The 17,352-nt window shown below is 38.1% G+C and overlaps 1 protein-coding gene across 1 annotated transcript in view; it reads right to left on the reverse strand.

Moving 5' to 3' along the window:
- Nucleotides 1-69: 69 nt before the first annotated feature.
- Nucleotides 70-17,352, reverse strand: part of LOC121385933 — a 36,492-nt gene continuing 19,209 nt past the window's right edge. Inside the window, exons 5-8 of the mRNA XM_041516727.1 lie at nucleotides 8,981-9,295; nucleotides 8,485-8,802; nucleotides 7,227-7,541; nucleotides 70-296 (exon numbers count right to left, since the gene is read on the reverse strand). Of these exons, the coding sequence (XP_041372661.1) occupies nucleotides 70-296; nucleotides 7,227-7,541; nucleotides 8,485-8,802; nucleotides 8,981-9,295 (1,175 nt within the window). The remainder of the gene's footprint in view (nucleotides 297-7,226; nucleotides 7,542-8,484; nucleotides 8,803-8,980; nucleotides 9,296-17,352) is intronic.

Here is a 17,352-nt window from a genome sequence, read left to right on the forward strand (position 1 = left end):
TTTCTTTTGAAGAGAATTAAAACGAGGTACGAACGAGTTCGTATACACAAGGTAGACGATGACACCTTCCTAGGACGATGACCTTCCCACGAGGTAACCAGTGTAGTTGGTCACATGCTGATCACACTTCTTGAGATGACGGTCGCACTCTACGACCAGCGTCATTTCCTTGCCCACTGTCGGTCGGTATATGCCAATACTGTCTACTACATCGCCCTCTATGGTGCAGACTATATCTGTGCTGAAATGACCACGTCGTCCAACTTCCATACAGTCCATGGATGTACGCGCTGGATCTGTAAGATATAATGCTAGGCTCACACTTCCATACAGTCCATGGATGTACGCGCTTGATCTGTAAGATATAATGCTAGTCTCAGACTTCCATACAGTCCATGGATGTACGCGCTGGATCTGTAAGATATAATGCTAGGCTCAGACTTTCATACAGTCCATGGATGTACGCTGTGACGGTACATGCTCTTCATTTCTTTTCGCCTGTGGCGATATTAATTGTTTTAGCAGGCCGTGTGCAGTTCCAAATGCACTTAGCCCAGATGGGCAACTTGTTACGTGATACCTTTGCGCGACGGTCGCCTAATACACACCCAGCCCAGGTGCGGAGCCCAGGTGGCCAGTAGTTACGTAATACCTCCGTGAGTGCGGTTTTTATAACCGTGATTTCTGGCGAACTGGCGACAGCCAGTCTGACGATCAGAGAAAAATATGCCGGCGTGGTGGTTGTGGAAAATCCACCTGATACGTGAGGCACCGCCTTGTACCCCCAGGCGATATTCGCTGTCTCTGAGAGTTTTGAATAAATAGCTAGGGTTTTAGAGATATCGAGGAGAAAGATAGGAAGGCTCCAGGGGATCGCTGTCCGTCCACTGAACGATCTATATTAGTTCAGACGGGACTTTGGTAAATATATATTTTCTGCTCTGTGTATAACCTTGATGTGATTGATGTGACTTTAAATATTTTAATACTGTATTATACCAATATTATTTAGACGGTGCTGCCGGTCATCTGACGCAGTATTCTGTAGGCTCACCGTTCTGATATATATATATATATATAGCTTAGCCAGTCATCCTAGAGGACCTAGGTAAACTGTAGGTTATTGTCTTTATTGTGATAGGTACCAGTATTAATTCTGTGTTACAAGGTTAATGAATGAGTAGTTAAGGGTTAATAAAAAAATTAACCAGTTAGGAATACAGTGGTAATTCCTTTATTAATTAAGTTCCCCTGGAAGCGTTTCTCCATCACTATCGGGGAGAGTCATCTAGTTGGTCAGCTAGTCAGGCAAGGAATGCACCTGGTGGGCAAAGTAAGGATAAGCCTGCATTATCAGCCAATGCACGAACTTGTCGGGGACTGTTTTAAAAGGAAACGCGATAATGCGCAAGTGGTCGGTTTAGTGAGGTCAGCTCCATTAGCGAGAGAGTTAATGGTTAGTCCCATGGCAGAGAAAGTAAACCCGTATGTGTCCACCGGTATGGTTTGTGATGTGAAACAAGAATTGAGTCCTACGGCAATATCAATCTATCGAGACACAGACTGTAGTCAGTCGCTTATAACGTCAAAGTGTTTAGCTGGTATTGAAAATTCAGATACAGGACGTAGTTTGGCTTTAACCTCAGTTACTGGAGAAAATATGGTTGTCCAGTTACATAACGTTTTCTTGTGTTCGAAGTTTGTGACGGGACCAGTCGTTATGGGTGTTGTGAAGGACTTGCCTGTTGGGTAATGATTTGACTAGTCAGTGTTGTCAGCCGAAATGTGACCAATTGTTAATTAAAGACAGCCCTTTACCAATAGAAGAGAGTGAGGTTGATGAGATTAGATATCCTGCATGTGTAATGACTAGGGCTATGACCAGTAGGGTAACACAAGATGCAGAGGATAATTGTGATTTGTCTGATACGTGTGTGAGCCATGAAATTGGAGTGGATGAGGTTATCAGTAAAATGGTAGATAAGTCAACTGAGGAATTAAATGTGGTGGAACCTGTTGATCTCCCGCAGAGGGTAAATGAACTAGTTGTGTTTGATAGAGGGGATTTACCTTGTAATAGACAAGAGTTAGTTCTAGAGCAGGGGGCTGATCCAAATTTGTTGGCAGCTCGCACTACCTTGTTAACTGTGGACAAGGGAGTATTAATGAATAAGAGAGTTAGAGATAGAAAGGATAGGAAGCAACTGAGCTATGCTCAGAGCAAAATAAAATCAGTGTTTGATAGGAAGGCTAGGAGTCGGGAATTTAAACCAGGGGATAAGGTGCTGCTGTACCTTCCCATTAAACAGGGTTCTGTGCAGAACAGGTATTTCGGGCCCTATGTTGTGCACAAACGGGTTAATGAGACAGGGTATGTGATAAACACTCCTGATAGGGTTAGGAAAAGTAGGTATTGTCACATCAATTTGCTAAAAGGTTATTTTGACAGACTGCCGATAGTTCCAGAGTTACCGGTCCAAACTGAGAGACACTCAATTTCCTGTGATGACGTCAAGACTGCAGAGGTCAAGTTGACCAACAGCCAGATTCTAGCAGACTTGAACCCCCAGCGAGCAAAGTTGACTACGTTGAAACAAGACAATGTTTCCATTTGTCAGAACCTTCCAAAGGTTACCAATACCTTAAGCCAGGATGTGCGCTTGGAACTCAACGCTACACCGATTCGACAGCATGCCTATTGGAGAAAACCTGGAAAACGTGCGACACTGAAAAAGAAAGAAACGAAGTTCCAGTGGTCAGATGAATGCGAGAAGTCATTCAACCGTCTGAAGCAGATGCTCTCCTCGTCTCCCGTGATAGCAGCACCAGACTACCGAATGCCTTTCAAGCTAGCTGTGGATGCCAGTGACGTGGGAGCTGGAGCTGTGCTGTTCCAGGAAGACGAAAATGGACTGGACCATCCTGTAAGTTTCTTCTCCAAAAAGTTTGACAAACACCAGGTGAACTATTCCACTATAGAGAAGGAAGCTTTGGCCATGGTACAAGCTCTGAAGCATTTTCAGATCTACGTGAAATCGGCAGTGCATCAAGTGGTGGTCTTTACTGATCATAATCCGCTCACTTTCATTCACAGAATGAAAGCCACCAACCAGAGAGTTTTGAGGTGGAGTCTTCTTCTGCAAGAATACCCAATTACCATTGAACATATCAAGGGCACATCCAATGTAATCGCTGATGCCCTGTCCTGAAGTTGAACGTTATGATAATGTGTTGACATTCTTGATTTCTGTTTTGTTTTTATATATTTTATTTGTATACCAGGGACTCAGAGACTCAGTGTGATTACTGGTAGTCACCTTATTATTACATGTGTTATAAATGCCCGGATGCGTCGGTTAACGCACTTTTTGTTTTAATGTAGTATATTTCCCTATTCCTAGAGTAGAGGAAATATCCTTTTTGAGGTGGGGTGTGTGTGTGTGTGTGTGTGTGTGTGTGTGTGTGACGGTACATGCTCTTCATTTCTTTTCGCCTGTGGCGATATTAATTGTTTTGGCAGGCCGTGTGCAGTTCCAAATGCACTTAGCCCAGATGGGCAACTTGTTACGTGATACCTTTGTGCGACGGTCGCCTAATACACACCCAGCCCTGGTGCGGAGCCCAGGTGGCCAGTAATTACGTAATACCTCCGTGAGTGCGGTTTTTATAACCGTGATTTCTGGCGAACTGGCGACAGCCAGTTTGACGATCAGAGAAAAATATGCCGGCGTGGTGGTTGTGGAAAATCCACATGATACGTGAGGCACCACCTTGTACCCCCAGGCGATATTCGCTGTCTCTGAGAGTTTTGAATAAATAGCTAGGGTTTTAGAGATATCAAGGAGAAAGATAGGAAGGCTCCAGGGGATCGCTGTCCGTCCACTGAATGATCTATATTAGTTCAGACGGGACTTTGGTAAATATATATTTTCTGCTCTGTGTATAACCTTGATGTGATTGATGTGACTTTAAATATTTTAATACTGTATTATACCAATATTATTTAGACGGTGCTGCCGGTCATCTGACGCAGTATTCTGTAGGCTCACCGTTCTGATATATATATATATATAAAGCTTAGCCAGTCATCCTAGAGGACCTAGGTAAACTGTAGGTTATTGTCTTTATTGTGATAGGTACCAGTATTAATTCTGTGTTACAAGGTTACTGAATGAGTAGTTAAGGGTTAATTAAAAAATTAACCAGTTAGGAAGAGTGGTAATTCCTTTATTAATTAAGTTCCCCTGGAAGCGTTTCTCCATTATCACACGTGTGTGTGTTAGCGTTTCTCAATTATCACACGTGTGGGTGTTGTGTCACGGTGAAGTGATTAGCATATTGTGTAAACTAGACACCTAGAGATTAACTAATTAAGTGATCAGTTCTGGGTTGTTATTATTGTTGTTATTAATTAACTACTGCGGCAGTACATTTGTCAGCGTAGGTTAATACAGTTTCCAAAGTGTATTGTGTTTTTGTTGTGTTTTATAGTGAACTAAACGTGCTATAATCATATATACTTTATATAAGATCGTATCTCTGATCATACCTAGAGACGAGCCACAGCGGGTATAACTGCCTGTTACAAAGAGATCTGATAGATATACAGTTAGGAGAGATATTTGGACAATCGTGTTTCATTCAGTTACGGGTATTATAGAATCCCCGTGACATACACGCTGGATCTGTAAGATATAATGCTAGGCTCAGACTTCCATACAGTCCATGGATGTACGCGCTGGATCTGTAAGATATAATGCTAGTCTCAGACTTCCATAGTCCATGGATGTACGCGCTGGATCTGTATGATATAATGCTAGTCTCAGACTTACATACAGTCCATGGATGTATGCGCTGGATCTGTAAGATATAATGCTAGTCTCAGACTTCCATACAGTCCATGGATGTACGCGCTGGATCTGTAAGATATAATGCTAGTCTCAGACTTCCATACAGTCCATGGATGTACGCGCTGGATCTGTAAGATATAATGCTAGTCTCAGACTTCCATAGTCCATGGATGTACGCGCTGGATCTGTAAGATATAATGCTAGTCTCAGACTTCTATACAGTCCATGGATGTACGCGCTGGATCTATAAGATATAATATTAGGCTCAGACTTCCATACAGTCCATGGATATACGCGCTGGATCTGTAAGATATAATGCTTGACTCACACTATCAACTGTCATGACAGAGTTGGCCAACTCGATGGGAAGGAAGGAAGGAAATGTTTTAATGACACACTCAACACATTTTAATTACGGTTATATGGCGTCGGACACATGGTTAAGGACCACACAGATATTGAGGGAGGAAACCCGCTGTCACCACTTTATGGGCTACTCTTTTCGATTAGCAGTAAGCAGGGCTCGACAGTAAGGATTGTCCGCCTGTCCGGGACAGGTAGAATTTACTGGGGACATGTGAATACCCCATTTCACCTGTCAAAATCCGATGATATCGCTAAATTTTCGCATTTATTCAGCGTGAACACGATCTTGTTGATTTTGTCCCAATGTCGGAAGTTGATATTTCGGTAACTTCCAGTACACATGCGTTTAAATGCCATAACGCAACAGATCAATCGCAATACTTGTTATGGCAAGCCATGGCTTTATGTAGCGCACTGTCATTGGTCAATTGCTGTCATCTGCAGTACGTCGTGTGCTGGACATTCTATCATGTTGATTCATCTACCCAAAACACATGTGACTATCAATCAGTTGATATTTACCATTTAATTGTGTGTTTCTTTGTAACTTTGATATAACTACAATTGAGGATTGACTGTTTGAAACTCAGGTGCTGAGGTTCATCTTATTGAGCACATGGACCATCAGTTGACTTTTGCCATTTGAATGTTTTTATAACTTTGATATGTGATTACATTGATTATTATTATCTTATTGAGTATATAGTTGATATGTCAGTATGTTTTAATTTTTTTCCTGTGATATGTGACTAGATTGGTGAACGATTGTTTGAAACACTGGTACTGAGGTTTATCTTATTGTGCATATCAATCAGTTGATTTTTTTATATTCGTTTTGTTTATTGTGATATGGATGCGACTACAATTGATGTTTGGTCATTTGAAACTTGAGTGCTAATGTTCATCTTACTGAACATAATATTCATCAGTTGATTGTGGTCATTTGATTGTGGGTTGTTTTGTTTTTTTACTGAGATTTGTGACTCACTGACTACATTGAAGATTTTATTTTTAAGTTCACAATCTTATTTTGTGATGCAATAAAGATTCTTCTAGTCGACTCCTGGATACTGATTTCTAACTCGTGTCATGTGATGAATGTGGGAAAAAAAAAAAAAAAAAAAAAAAAAAAAAAAAAAAAAAATATACAAGGACATGTGGTATATTTGATGGGACAGGTAGTTTTATTTCTTGCTTGTCCTACAGGACAGGTGCCTTAAAAAGTTAATGTAGAGGCCTGGTAAGATATCTTTTATATGCACCATCCCACAGACAGGATAACACATACCACGGTCTTTGACATACCAGTCTTGGTGCACTGGCTGGAGCGAGAAATAGCCCAATGGGCCCACCGACGGGGATCAATCCTAGACCGACCGAGCATCAAGTGAACACTTTACCACTGGGCTACGTTGTGCCCCAACTCGATAGGATGGTTGCATTGTAATATTTCCCCCACCTCCCGACTTACGACTGGTGTGCTCAGATTAACAATTAATAGGTCGTAGGAGTTGTATCCGATGAGAATCAAGTTGTAAGTGTGCTCAGACCAGCGACAGGACAGTCATAAAAGTCGTGAAATTGGTGAGTTGGCCATGACAGTTGGTAGTCTGGCACTAGCATAAGTCTGTGTAAAATGTTAAAGGGATAGTCCCGAGTTTGCTCCATAGTCCCGAGTTTGCTCCATTAACTGTACAATTCCTTAGAGAGAGAGAGAGAGAGAGAGAGAGAGAGAGAGAGAGAGAGAGAGAGAGAGAGAGAGAGAGAGAGAGAGAGAGAGAGAGAGAGAGAGAGAGAGAGAGACAGACAGACAGACAGACAGAGAGAAAAAGAGACTGCCATTTGAAATCTACGTTGGTGGTTTACAACTGCCTCGTACAACTTTTCACCGTAGTTTACGATGACAGTCATAGTGCTAAGATTGCCTCGTGGAATGAGGCCAAGGTTTTTAAACCCTTCAATTAGAATGCAGTTTCCCAATATCCGAAAGACAATGCTGTATTAAATTACCCTGTCTTTTCATACAAGTGGAACCAGTCTCTCCAGTGAGTCCATCACGACACATCCACTCTCCAGCATCCACTGTCCGGTTGAACGACTCTATGGAAAGAATGATCTGTCTATAGGACGGAATACCATTGTAGTTAGCCACATCCTGATCACATGAAGTCAGGTCATAGTCACAGTGAACTACGGGATCTTTATCATTTCCTGGTCGGTATAAGTAAATACCGTCTCGAATGTCGCTGTTCACCTTACAAATCACATATGTTTTTCTTCCTGGTTTTCCATCTTCATTACAATCCATGCTTGTATCTGCTGGACCTGTAAAGATATAATTAATCTTCATTACAATCCATGCTTGTATCTGCTGGACCTGTAAAGATATAATTAATCTTCATTTGTAAAGATTCAAACAGTGTCTATCATTGGTTATAATTTGTCTGCAGTAACCAATCAACTTTCGATTACAATTGGTTTGAACTATGCTAGGGTCACACTACCAACTGTCAGTCCATGACCTAGATGCCCTATAGGTAGCACTAAAGCAAATAACTTCCGGCTGGGTCAACTTTCAACTTTCGATTACAATATGGTTTGAATTATGGCATCAGACCTATGGGACTGGCCTCGGTAGCGTCGTGGTTAGGCCATCAGTCTACAGGCTGGTAGGTACTGAGTTCGGATCCCAGTCGAGGCATGGGATTTTTAATCCAATCCAAACCCTGAGTGAGTGCTCCGCAAGGCTCAATGGGTAGATGTAAACCACTTGCACCGACCAGTGATCCATAACTGGTTCAACAAAGGCCATGGTTTGTGCTACCCTCCTTGTTAGAAGTGCAAATAAAAGATCCCTTGCTGCCTATCGTAAAAGAGTAGCCTATGTGGCTACAGCGGGTTAACTCTTAAAAAAGCAGTGTCAGAATGACCATATGTGTGACGTCCAATAGCCGATGATAAGATAAACAATCAATGTGCTCTATAGTGGCGTCGTTAAATAAAACAAAACGTTTACTTTTTACAGAACTATGGTTAAGGACCACACAGATATTGAGGGAGGAAACCCACTGTCACCACTTCATGGGTTACTCTTTTCGATTAGCAGCAAGGGATCTTTTATATGCACCATCCCATAGACAGGATAACACATACCACGGCCTTTTATGTACCAGTAATGGTGCACTGGCTGGAGCGAGAAATAGCCTAATGGCTTGAACTAGATGTTCTATATACTATCTGGGTGAGAAACGATTCAGTACTAACTTACCTATTGTAGATTTTGTACACATAGAATACGTTTCACCAGTGGGTCCATCACAACATATCCATTCTCCATCATCTGTTTCCGGGTTGAACGACTCTATTGTGAGAGTGACCTGTCCAGGAGACGGTATACCACTGTAGTTAGCTACATCCTGATCACATGAAGTCAGGTCATGGTCACAATGAACTACGGGATGATCATCATATCCTGGTCGGAAGAAGTAAATACCGTTTCGAATGTCGCCGGTAACCTTACAAACAACATCTGTTTTTCTTCCTGGTTTTCCACCTTCCACACAGTCCATGCTTGTACTTGCTGGACCTGTAAAGATATAATCTTCATTTGTAAAGATTCAAACCAAGTCTATCTCGGTTTGCAGGAACCAATCAACTTTCGATTACAATCAGTTTGAATTATGCTAGTGTTAGACTACCAACTGTCAGTTCTTAACGAGATGTTCTATACTATCTGGGTGAGAAACGATTCAGTAGTAACTTACCTATTGTAGATTTTATACATGTAGAATACTTTTCACCAGTGGGTCCATCACGACACATCCATTCTCCAGCATCTGTTTCCGGGTTGAACGACTCTATTGTGAGAGTGACCTGCCCGGGAGACGGAATACCACTGTATTTAGCTACATCCTGATCACATGAAGTCAGGTCATAGTCACAATGAACTACAGGATCTTTTTTTCCTGGTCGGTATAAGTAAATACCGTTTTGAATGTCGCCGGTAACCTTACAAACCACCTCTGTATTTCTTCCTGGTTTTCCACCTTCCATACAGTCCATTTTTATATTTACTGCATCTGTAAAGATATAATCTTCATTTGTACAGATTCAAACTGTGTCTGTCATTGGTTATAATCTGTTTGGAGTAACCAATCAACTTTCGATTACAATTGGTTTTAATTATGCTAGGCTCAGACTACCAACTGTCAGTCCATGAACTAGATGCCCAATAGGGGGTACCAGGCATTTCGCCCCCAAGCCAGTTCGCCCCCAGGTCTGTTCGCCCCCAAATAGGATGTCAGTTCACCCCCACGTGCATAACCAGTGAGCCCCCACAAAAGTACCAGTTCACCCCCATAAAGATACCACTGTTGGGCGATTTTCGTAGCTTTTCTCCAAATTCTTATCATAAATATTAAATTATTATTATCTGGTATTCTGGGACTAACTTGAAAGCTGCCATTTACATTTCAGCACACTACCCCATCGGTTCTGTTGCAGGTGAGTACTTGATGGCACCAAACAATAGTCTGAACGAAACGGGGATTTCCCAGAAGCTTTGAGCTTCCGGGTCTTAACGGAAAGACCCAAATTTTAAGTTCAATCGATCCTGCAACTCAGTGTTTCATCATGTTCTAATTTCCACTTTGTTATTTTAAAGTCCCTTATTAAACGTACTATTTTCTTCGCTGTGTATGTCATATTTTAATAAATTGATTTAGCAAGGGTTGTACTTGTTTTCATTACAATACATGTTTCGGAATTAATGCATATATTTCAACATAACAACACAGGTGTCAAAAAGTAAATAAATATACAGAACTTCACATATGTTTTTTTTGTTTCCTATTTATTGCACGAATTTATTGTGCGCAAGAATATTTACCACGAGACCGCGTAGCGGTCTCGTGGTATGTTCTTGCTCACAATAAACATGTGCAATAAATAGGAAATAACGAATGTGAGGTTCTATATTTATTACATACCTTTACATGGTTCATACAGACCTGGTGAACAGAAATTCCAGTACTTTTCAAGTATATTTTTCAGTTTTTCAAGTAGTCTTTGGTACAATGTTACAAGCAGTTTAACACACACACACATCACTAGTTAACTACAGCTGACCATTTTTCAGCACATGACTGGTTACCTGTCTCGCTCATAAACCGGTTCAACTATTAGTAATGCACTGTTTCCAGTAGACAGCAGCCCAGTCTACTTTAATCTTCACACTGTGGTGCATATAGCAAGCGCAACAAGGACTTGTATGCCAGTCTATCTATATCGGCAGCAACACATATCACTTCCGGGTTTTGATTACGACAAATACCCGAGAAATACGTTAGCAAATACTTATTATTTTTTCCAGATTTTAATCAGTAAGAGAGACATTCTGCTTGTAAAAAAACCTCAAGTACATTTCGGCTCAAGTAGTTTTTAATGAAATCCCAGTACTTTTCCAGGACCTTTTCTGAATTTGCAAAATTCCAGTACTTTTCAAGTACGACGTCAAAATTCAAGGACTTTTCCAGGCCCGTGCGAACCCTGCTTTATAAAAAAAAAAAAACCAATACCCCAAACAAGACCGAATTTTTTTTTTTTAACTTGTTTCATATTACATGCTGGGAAAATATAGGGTAGGTAGGTAGGAAAAACATTTTATTTTGGAAAAATAATTTTATTTATGGATATTAAATAAAGGTGTTGACTACCGGTATCCAAAATAACCTCTGCATGTATAGAAATGCATTATTCAAACCAACAATACCATTCATCACAGTGTTTTCCCTAGAAATGAAGTAAGGCATGGTAAAGTGACGTTTTGGTGGAATATTTTATGTACAGTTTTAAATATAAGGGCTTTTTTTTCCATTATACAATTTTCAAAAGGACAAAAACCTTATGGCCATTTTATTTTCTATATCTATTTCATAACTTAATTTAAAAAAGGAAATATGTAGTACTATCCACATAGGTGTGTTTAAAGGCTTCGTTTTACATGGGCAACTTATAAATTTATAAAAGGCAAGGCATTTTGATTTTGAGGGCAACATGGTGCTAACCTATCTGTGGGAGAGTACATACAAAAGACCCCTTGCTGTTTAATAATAGGCAGAAGGTTTACTCTCATACTAACACTTAACTTCTGTACTGGTCCAGGACAGACTTGGTTGAACCTTAATTGGACAGAAACCAGTAAATAAGTTATAACAATTTCTTTTAATGAAAACTGAAAAGAAGGGTTCTATATTTATCTGTCCAACAATAACATTTAAAAAAAAATGTTATGAATATTATCTTTCCTAGTGTATCTAAGAAATGGTAGACTTACCAATTTTATAATTGCAATGTTAGTTTTATTCTGTATGCATCCAGTATTAAAGTACACACTTGGTTTGAAGCAATCAATTGGTCCAATGAATAGAAATGCAGTACAAATGCTCAGAATGCTCAAACGAATGTTGAAAAGTAAAGTTTGTTTTATTTAACGACGCCACTAGAGCACATTGATTTTTCTCTTTAATATCATCAGCTATTGGACGTCAAACACATGGTCATTCTGACACTGTTTTAAAGGAAACCCGCTGTCGCCACACAGGCTACTCTTTCAAAAGAATGTTGATGTAAAACTTAAATCATGTTAGAATTATTAACAAGAACATTGTAATGAAATATTAAAAAAAAAAAAAAAAAATTGCGTTCAATTTCTTTCTAGTCGGCATGAACTTTTTTTTAGCGGAAACCCGCAAAGTTCCCAATGACCACTTACAAAAAATAACGAAACGCATAGAGATCTTACTGACATATTTAATCTCGTGATTTGGCAGTAAACTCCATCAGTATCGGTAAACATTCCCTCCCCTAGTTTATCAGAACGTCACTAAATTTCTACAAGGCCAGTTTGTCGCTGGAGTAAATCATTAAATATAGTTATTATTATTATTATTATTAATCGAAACACCTCGCTACACTAGATGTCAAGTAAATCGGAAAAGGTCGCATATATTCGTGAAAACTATTTTCCGACTCTTCGCCCGATATCTCACGAAAGTTACCGAACTTCAATTTGAAGGGAAGTAACTCCATCAATCAATTGTTAGAAGACAACATTTCGTGGCTAACGGGTCGCCAATAAAACTAAATTTGCGACAGTAAAACCATCGATATACGTCCGCAAATCGGAAAACACAGTAGGGTTATCCCCTAAATGACACCAAATTAATGCTTGTGATAGTTTTGGAATGTTTTCGTGGAAATCATTGTTATATTAAAAAAACATTTTTGGATATACAAAAAAAGTTTTAGGGTCGGCAGGTTCAAATTAGGGTCGGTCGGGTAACCGGAAACAAACACTATTTTATGATACGCCCAATATATATATATATATATATATATATATATATATATATATATATATATATATATATATATATATATAACAATGTATCTTAAACTGCTGTTCAATGCTCCTTTTATGAGCTCAGTTTTAGCATAACGTATCAAAGTGCCAGACGTTATAAATACAGCTCTTAATAAGTTGTGACGTCATTTGTACATCAAAAGCCGATATGATGTGAAAAACAAAAACTGTTTTGATGTCTGTATGTTGTGGAGTGCCATCCGACTTAACATGCCGATCAAGGTTTCCTTTGTGAACAAATGACACCCCATCAACATAGTTTTTGACATTGTCCAAAGCTGTCCGTATATACATTGCATATAACTTTACATATACGTCGCCATTCTTGTTTGTATTAACTGCGAAATCGTCAGAAAACCACCATTTTAAAAAAGTTTTTTCACTAACAGTGTCCTTTTTACGTTTTTTTGCATTAGGTCCTGACATTTTACAACTCAATAACTAAATGCCAGGCTAAGGTGATGTCACGTTTAATAAATACTCATAAACCACTTTAATTTCCAAACCGCTTATTGTTTTCCGCACGTAGCAAAATGATCAAAGGGAACGTGCGACTATGTTACTAAATGTTATTGACACTTCTAATGACAGTGCCGACTTTGTAAGTGACTGCAATGTCGAGTTCAAACGAGCATAAGTTCACACGTGTAATAGCTACATGTATACCGGTATAATGAAGGCAGAATTAAGTGTAGTTAATCACACCTGCACAAAATTAAGACATCACAACAACAATGGACTAGGAGTCTCTTAGGCCATTGCTAGCTCACTTATACTGCTTATTCTGATTGTAACATCACATGCAGTCACTTAACCCGTATACTAATTTAACTAAAACAAATTGCGTTCACACTTACAATTATTAAACTGTTTTAAATAGTAACACCAGTTTAACCAAACCACATACCGAAGTGATTTATATACCGGTATATATATACATGTAGTAAAAAGATAGCACTCACACTTACATTTTAACCTAGTTTAGTTATATACCAGTTTGGTTAATTTAATCTGAATGACAGGACCGTATATTCCGATATAAAAATCGTATCTCTGCACAAGGCAGTCAAAAGAACGTTAGGCAAAGTCGTGATTGCTTCCATATGCAGGGATGTGAGAGGGGCTGGAACAAAAAAGCTTACTGTGGCAGCTGGGGTCCAAGGGCCGCTCAATTAATAGCCCCTGAAGGAAAATTGTTGTTTGCAACCCCTGGAACTGCCAAAAATTGCATTCATTGCTAACAAATCTAAATATATAATATAAGGCACACATCATAAACTTGAAACCATGAAAACATGCAAATGAACCTTGTGTGGTCAACAGTATTGAGCATCATGTTTCGTTTTTTTTAGACGAAATGGAAAAGTGCATTTACACGTTTCCACGTAGCTCTCACATCCCTGCATATGTTAGGCAAAGTCGTGATTGCTTCCATACTATCAAAAAAAAAAAAAAAATGTTTTATTTAACGACGCACTCAACACATTTTATTTATGGTTATATGGCATCAGACATATGATTAAGGACCACACAGATTTTGAGAGGAAACCCACTGTCGCCACTTCATGGGCTACTCTTTCCGATTAGCAGCAAGGGATCTTTTATTTGGGCTTCCCAGAGGCAGGATAGCACAAACCATGGTCTTTGTTGAACCAGTTATGGATCATTGGTCGGTGCAAGTGGTTTACACCTACCCATTGAGCCTTGCGGAGCACTCACTCAGGGTTTGGAGTCGGTATCTGGATTAAAAATCCCATGCCTCGATTGGGATCCGAACCCAGTACCTACCAGCCTGTTGACCGATGGCCTAACCACTATCAAGTCCAATACTATCAAGTGCTCGAACCTGCACCCCACTCCCTAGGAGATAGGTAACAGGATGTTTCATCATTCCTGCGCTGTACACAAGATTAATTGCCATTCCCAAGACTACAGAGCTCTTAATTAGAAAACTCAAAAGTGGACAAGACAGAGTTCAATGGAATATATATAGCTCTGATGGCACGCACTCATGAATCACTGTAAAAATAGTGATGATATAGAGGTATTAGCGAAAAGTAAACTAGTCTAAAAGACAATTCCATGAAATATTATACCTTAGGAGTGAAAAAAATCCTATTATGCCTTTATTTTTCACATAGAATTGTTTGTTAGCAATCAATAAACCATAAAATACTCAAGTTTTGTTTCAAAACTGTGTTGTGACCTGGCGGCCATCTCTAATTTGTGCTATTTGCTCCTGAGAAAAGAACCCAAATTGCACTGAACTTTTTTTTTTTTAAATGTCATTAAATTTTGATGAATTTTGATAAACAGGTTATTACCAGTGTTTTTCAGTATCGTCAATATCATATATTAGGAACAGAAATTGTATTATGCGAGCCTCATAATATATGACGATACTGAAACACATAAGGTAATAATCTCTTTATTACAACATGTTTTTGTAAACTGTACACGCAACTTTAATTTCAGTCCACCATTAATACATGTAGGTATTCAAATGACGTAAGAATATGTGGTGCGGTGACTTTTTGAATGGAAATGACGTCAAACTTGAATGATTTCATTTTGGATATCCTTACATCAAAATAAACTAGTGCTTAATGTTTTTTGTTTTCTGAACACTGAACAACTTTCACTGTAAAATTGCTACTGAAATGTTTTTATTTGATGACTATGAATGCATACATCAATTATGGAGTGTCGACATCACCTTAGTATGTTTGATTAAATGTCAATAAACCTAGTGTTGTGACCTTGATTAATTCACATCTAATTTGCAAAGTTATCAAATTCTTAAATTATGTGATCTGAAAAATAACACATACTATATTATAATTGTTTGCACTAAAAATGTAAGATATATATGATAAAGGTAAGTATTACATTTGTTTCTAAGATCTTAATGGTAATTTCCCAAAAAACACAAATTAATAAATTTGGAATAGATTTTTATGAATAAAAACTTGAACTTATAGCATGACCTTGTTGCGTCACTTACCTTTTGAAGCTTTATATTTTTAATATTGCATTTTTACAGTGCTACCGCATATTATATATATTTTTTTATTTTTTTTATTGTTGTGCTATGGGTACACCACATATGGCAACATAATAATCTAAGTAGGCACATCAAGAATTAAAATTTGCTGGTAACTGACAAAACACTAGTTAGTAACTGACGTAAGTAACATCAATTAACACATACATCATTTTCCATTCTAAGATTGTGAAATGTGTTAATTCCCAAACTAGAGTGAGTGCTATAACAAATTTAACATTGAGTTTTTTAATTTCCTTGACCTTAATTTAATTTGCACTAGCTTGTAAGTTTTATAATTTCTTTATTATTACATCTGTGTAAAATTATAGAAGAAAATTATTATTATGAACTGCAAGTACCTCACCACATAGAATAGAAATTGATCTAAAGATGTCTATTTCACTTTATATTTCACTAAAGTGAAATAATCATGACACGTGGTCATCAGAGGAAACCAGCTAATTATTTTTTTTAATGCAGCAAGGGATCTTTTATATGCCATTTCCCACAGACAGGAAAGCACATACCAATGACCTTTGACCAGTTGTGATGCACTGGCTGGAACAAGAAAAAAAAACCAATCAGTTGAATAGATACCCCTACAGGTAGGTGGTTCGATCCAGCAAGGGATCTTTTATATGCACTTTCCCACAGACAGGAAAGCACATACCATGTACAGGGGACAATATTTCAAAATCTTAGGTCACCTATAAAGTCAGTTCACATGGGTCTTACTTACTATATATACATGTAGGTAATTTTATGTCAAACTTATGTCACATTGTTAAATAGTCTGATTGTACATCTCTTCTTTTTCTTATTTATTTTTGGATTTTCCTTCAGATACATGTATGCTACAAAATATATACATTTTAACGTAAACAGTTCTTTGATTAATTTGGAATAAAGAAAAGCTTTGCACCTATAAGCATTGCCGAACCAACTGAAAACATATTTTAATGTAAAAAACCATAAAAGAATCGTAAACTTACAACATATAAATGTACAATATATATGTACATGGCTACTATATTACGTAACTGTATATTTAAACTACATTTAAACAGTCATGGATAAGCAGTGGAAGGAAATATATTATATACAAAAGAATATGAAAAAAAAGAGAAGAAGAAGAAAAGAAATAAGTGATACAAGAGATTACACAAATGATCAATCATGTGCAGTCAAACGTCTCGTTATCACACTTACAAATAATCCACATGGTAATTTAAATTATACCTTATTATAATCAAAACAATGAGTTTGTTTGATATATATTTGAACATAAGTAAATTTTTCTTTATTATTAGCATCCTTTAATGTGCTTTGACCATATAACAAGAAAAAAGGCACAATGGTATCCAAAGTTACACGAAGTGTCTGTGGTAATTAAGTTCACATCTGTAAAAACTGGGGTTTAAATCTTGTGTGTAATATATTTTCTATTCTTTTCCTCACAGGAATTATTCCACAGATCAATTGCCGAGTAAATAAATGATGATTTTAATAAACTTGTTCTAGCAAAAGGTGTAGATTCTAGATACGTTGATTGATCCTCCTGCTTTCTTAACATATAAAGAACCCTTTCTTCTAATAGATGTGGAATGCAGTGCAATACTGTGGTTCATAGAGTTAAGTGACTTCAGGTGTCGGAAAGAAAGAAAGAA

Source organism: Gigantopelta aegis, chromosome 12 (genome assembly GCF_016097555.1).
Source record: "Gigantopelta aegis isolate Gae_Host chromosome 12, Gae_host_genome, whole genome shotgun sequence".
In the NCBI taxonomy this organism is placed as follows: Eukaryota; Metazoa; Mollusca; class Gastropoda; order Neomphalida; family Peltospiridae; genus Gigantopelta; species Gigantopelta aegis.